Raw genomic sequence first — 4,558 nt, 5'->3', positions numbered from 1 at the left:
TAGCAGATAGATTCTTGCATGTCCAGCTTTGAAGTGAATATTGCTTAGAGACTTGTGTGACTTAATCACTTCAGAGCTTTGGCTCAGGAGAAGTGATGCCACCGTTGTAGTAACGATGTCGCTTCTGTCAACACACAACTGCGCTGGGAGAACATCTGCATTCCAGAAAATGCTGTCATTGAGCATAAAGAAACTTCCTGCAGGTCCACAGGAGTCATTTTGCTTGATTCTTGCAGGTTTGAGTCCTTATCCTTTTCCTCCAAGATCTAATATGACGTTTCTCTTTCTCTTGCAGACCATGCCCTCTCTATGACGGTTACTTGCTAAGCTAACTCTGCATGCCAGAAGACTGTCCTTGGTTGATCCAAGGGCTTTTGGGGACTCCAGCCTCTCCCCAGTTTTTCTGTGTGTGTGTGTTCCTCTAGAACTTTCAAAACTGTTTCTCCAAAGGGTTTTGCAGAAACTTAGACTGTTTTCTAAAGCAGAAGCACCTCAGTCCACAGCAGTAGTGATGGGCAGCGTGCGAACCAACCGCTACAGCATCGTGTCTTCAGAAGAGGACGGCATGAAGCTGGCAACCATGGCCGTTGCCAACGGCTTTGGGAATGGAAAGAGTAAGGTACACACCAGACAGCAGTGCAGGAGCCGCTTTGTCAAAAAAGATGGCCACTGCAACGTCCAGTTCATTAACGTGGGTGAGAAGGGACAGCGATACCTGGCAGACATCTTCACCACTTGCGTGGACATCCGCTGGAGGTGGATGCTAGTTATCTTCTGCCTGACTTTCATCCTCTCCTGGCTTTTTTTTGGCTGTGTGTTTTGGTTGATCGCGCTGTTGCATGGGGATCTGGAGAACCAAGAAAATAACAAACCCTGCGTCTCTCAAGTGAGCAGCTTCACTGCAGCCTTTCTGTTCTCCATTGAGACCCAGACCACGATCGGCTATGGCTTCAGGTGTGTCACAGACGAGTGCCCCATCGCAGTTTTCATGGTGGTTTTCCAATCTATAGTAGGCTGCATCATTGATGCCTTCATCATTGGTGCTGTCATGGCAAAGATGGCTAAGCCAAAAAAGAGAAACGAAACTCTAGTCTTCAGCCACAATGCCGTGGTGGCCATGAGAGATGGAAAACTGTGCCTGATGTGGCGTGTTGGAAACCTGAGGAAAAGCCACTTGGTGGAGGCACATGTGCGAGCGCAGCTCCTCAAATCCAGGATCACGTCAGAAGGGGAGTACATCCCTTTGGATCAAATAGACATCAATGTAGGGTTTGACAGCGGGATAGACCGCATATTCCTGGTCTCCCCAATTACAATAGTGCATGAAATAGATGAAGACAGTCCTTTGTATGACTTGAGCAAGCAAGACATGGACAATGCTGACTTCGAAATTGTGGTAATATTAGAGGGGATGGTGGAAGCTACTGCCATGACTACCCAGTGCCGTAGCTCCTATCTGGCAAACGAAATCCTCTGGGGCCACCGCTACGAGCCCGTACTCTTTGAAGAGAAAAACTACTACAAAGTGGACTACTCGAGGTTCCACAAAACGTACGAAGTGCCCAACACACCCATCTGTAGTGCCAGAGACTTAGCAGAAAAGAAATACATCCTCTCCAACGCAAACTCCTTTTGCTACGAGAACGAAGTGGCCCTCACCAGCAAAGAGGAGGACGAGATTGACACTGGGGTGCCTGAGAGCATGAGCACAGACACCCACCCGGACATGGACCACCACAACCAAGCAGGGGTGCCTCTAGAGCCACGGCCACTACGGCGGGAGTCGGAAATATGACTGACAAACACTTCCTCTCTCTTTTGGTTGAAAGGAAAAAAATAACGTAAAAATCTATCGGTCAAAGGCACGTTGACCCGAGAAGTTGGCCCAGAACAGTTTTCAGACAACGGTACTGTTGAAGAGTGGTGTGAAGGCAAGCAGACCTGAGAAACCCGGGCTGGTTTTAGGGCTGTCCTCAGAGGAGGGACGACAGAAAATGAACTCTAAACACAAAGCACTAAACATGTCTAAGTATGAACAGAAGGCACATATGTTGTAGAATAAATTATGTATATATTTTTTTACAAAACTTGAACTTGCAGGCAAGCTTTGGTTGGGTTATTATTATTTTTTTTTCAACTTTTTCCAGAATGCTTCTCTCTAGGGAACAAGAATGTTTTTAATGGCATAACAAAGGCAAGAATCTGCCTTATTATTATTATTATAATTATTTTTTAAAAAGCTGCTGCTAACTACATGAACACAAATGGTTATTTTTGTTGCAGTGTAGTTTTTATTTTCTCTTGTGTAATTTAAAAAAAAAAAAAAGTCAGTGTTGAACTTTTTGGGTTGAAAAGCTCGTGATCACTTCAGAGAGGCCGATGTTGCCAGAAAGTCTAAACTCCTTTTGAGGCCAGTAGTTTGGTAGCTAGAATCAATTTCTCTCTTTCCCATTACATAAGGGGCATTATGTAATATCAGGCCAATCAGTAGCCTCCAGCAAAATTATGATTTTTTTGGGGGGAGAATTTAATTCTCTGTCTAAAGGAAAAATGAAACGAAATATATATATACGTAGGAAAAGTACTAAGTTAAAACTACCTAAGTGGATACCAAAGAAAATGCACAGTTTTGCACAGTGGAGTTTATTATAAAAAAAAATAAAAGGAAAAAAAAAAAAGGAACAGGCTGCTTTAAACAACAAAAAAATTCAAACCTCAGACACTTTTTTTTTAATTTTTTTTAATTTTTTTTTTCTTTTTAAAACCTTTCTTTTGCACCTTATTCTAAAAACTTACGACTCGGATCTAAAGTGAGCCAGGACTCCTCCCTTTCCCCCCTGCTTTTCTTCAGGGAAATAAATTCCCTTCCTTTCTTTGAAGGAGAAACGCAGTTGGGGGGAAAGCAGACGAGCAGGCACGTGTCCTCCCCGGCCGCTCGGCGAGCGGGGCTGCAGCAGAAGGTCCAGTGGTAGTTCCACATCCTGGACCTCGGCGCTGACCCGGCATCCGGAAAACTGAGCCATCCTCCGTGTGCCGCGGGCGGCTGCGCTGAGCCCCTCGTGTCACCCCTTCAGCTCCGCCGGCGACGGGCAAAGCTGCGGAGCGATGCCGGAGGCTGGCGCTGCCGGAGCGGGCGCGTAGGCACGGATGAGCCGAGCGATAGATAAACCCCCCCCCGGGAGGAGGTTTGGAAGAGGAAGGGAGAGGGTGATGGAGAGGAAAAGAGACAAGAACTTTTACAGCACAGCACTTGGGGATGGCACACAGGGCTTGTGGCGGTTGGTAGAAATGCTTCTCTTCGGCAGGGCGAGGGTGTCAGAAAACGTGTATTTTGCAGCTCAGCTGGGGAGGATGAGGCTGCAAAGGGAGGTCCACCTCCTGCCTCCCCTCCCTGGCAAACACCGGTCAGTGGATGAGACGTGTCACCGAGCTCCGAGCAGGTTTTGTGACCTTCTGCCAAGCTCTGGCGGTATTTTGGCTCCTTCACCCAGAAGGCTTTAAATTCTCTGTGCCTCTAAGACCAAGGAGACGGCGAACCCGCGCTTGACGCCCGCTCCCCGAGGAGCAGGTGGAGAAGGGTGGTGGTGGGGACGATAATCCTAGTCAACTCTTGCAGTATTGGATCACTGTATGCCATTAAAAAACAGCTTGTTCTAGGTCTAATGTCTTCTGCAAACGGATATCTGTGAAGGCCTCTGGCCCCTTCCAGCCCTGCCTGAAAGAAATGCCTGCAATGAAATGGTTTCTGATGGTGTCTACAGCGGGTGGGTTCGAAACTGTGGAAATTCAACGTTGTAAACGTAGATTTGGCTGCTAGAGAGGGCAGATGATGAAGTGCAAGTACTAAGGCTGTTTCTGGGGTGGGGGGACGTAAAAGAAAGGAAAGGCTGAACATATAAAGGCGGTTTGATTGCAGCGTCTGGGTCAACAGTGGTGAAGACAACTGAGTGCTGCTAGTGCTGCTATTGTGATATTCTTGTAAAAGGAAAATAACTAAACCAAAGAGTATTCAGTGAAACAGAGGGGGCATGAAAACGCAACGGGGAAGGGATGGAAAAAGGAGGCTGACCGGGAGAAAGGGGACCTGTTCTCCAGGTCAGCACCCGCCGGTGCACAGTGCTCCTGCTAAATGATACTTGAGATGTTTGAGGGAGGGATGAGAGATGGGGGACGGGGAAATGCAGGATTCGGCTCGTTTCTTTAAAGCAAAAGGAAATCAGAGGAAAAAAAAAAAAATCCTCTCCCCCTTAACATTTCTGGTGCAGAGGTTTGGGGTTTTTTTGTTTTGTTTTGTTTTGTTTTTCAAGTCAGTTTTTCAGAAATATTTTTGAAATGTACATTTTATAAAGTTTATCAAGTATTTTCATATTTAAAGCCAAATGTAAATAGAAGTCTGTAAAGGAGGACAAGGAGAAGATGAAAAGAAAAGGCCACAAAAAGTATAAATCCTGCTCGGCAGTCTCGGCTAGCTAGTACCTAGATGCTACCGGTTAGCATGATTTTTAGCAAATACTTGCAAGCCTTATAGGATTCCTAATGCTACGAACTTCTCTTTATT

General features: G+C 46.2%; 1 protein-coding gene across 1 annotated transcript; it reads left to right on the top strand.

Moving 5' to 3' along the window:
* Positions 1–511: 511 nt before the first annotated feature.
* On the top strand, positions 512–1,795 carry KCNJ2 (potassium inwardly rectifying channel subfamily J member 2). Its single transcript, XM_009977956.2, has one exon. The coding sequence runs from the start codon at positions 512–514 to the stop codon at positions 1,793–1,795; it is 1,284 nt and encodes a 427-aa protein (XP_009976258.1).
* Positions 1,796–4,558: the final 2,763 nt, after the last annotated feature.

The sequence above is a fragment of the Tauraco erythrolophus genome, chromosome 20 (genome assembly GCF_009769465.1).
Source record: "Tauraco erythrolophus isolate bTauEry1 chromosome 20, bTauEry1.pri, whole genome shotgun sequence".
In the NCBI taxonomy this organism is placed as follows: Eukaryota; Metazoa; Chordata; class Aves; order Musophagiformes; family Musophagidae; genus Tauraco; species Tauraco erythrolophus.
This window is presented reverse-complemented; position numbering and strand designations above follow the sequence as displayed.

Bases quoted from the DNA above. Each gene is read 5' to 3' on its own strand.
- KCNJ2 (XM_009977956.2), top strand. From the start codon at position 512: ATGGGCAGCGTGCGAACCAACCGCTACAGCATCGTGTCTTCAGAAGAG.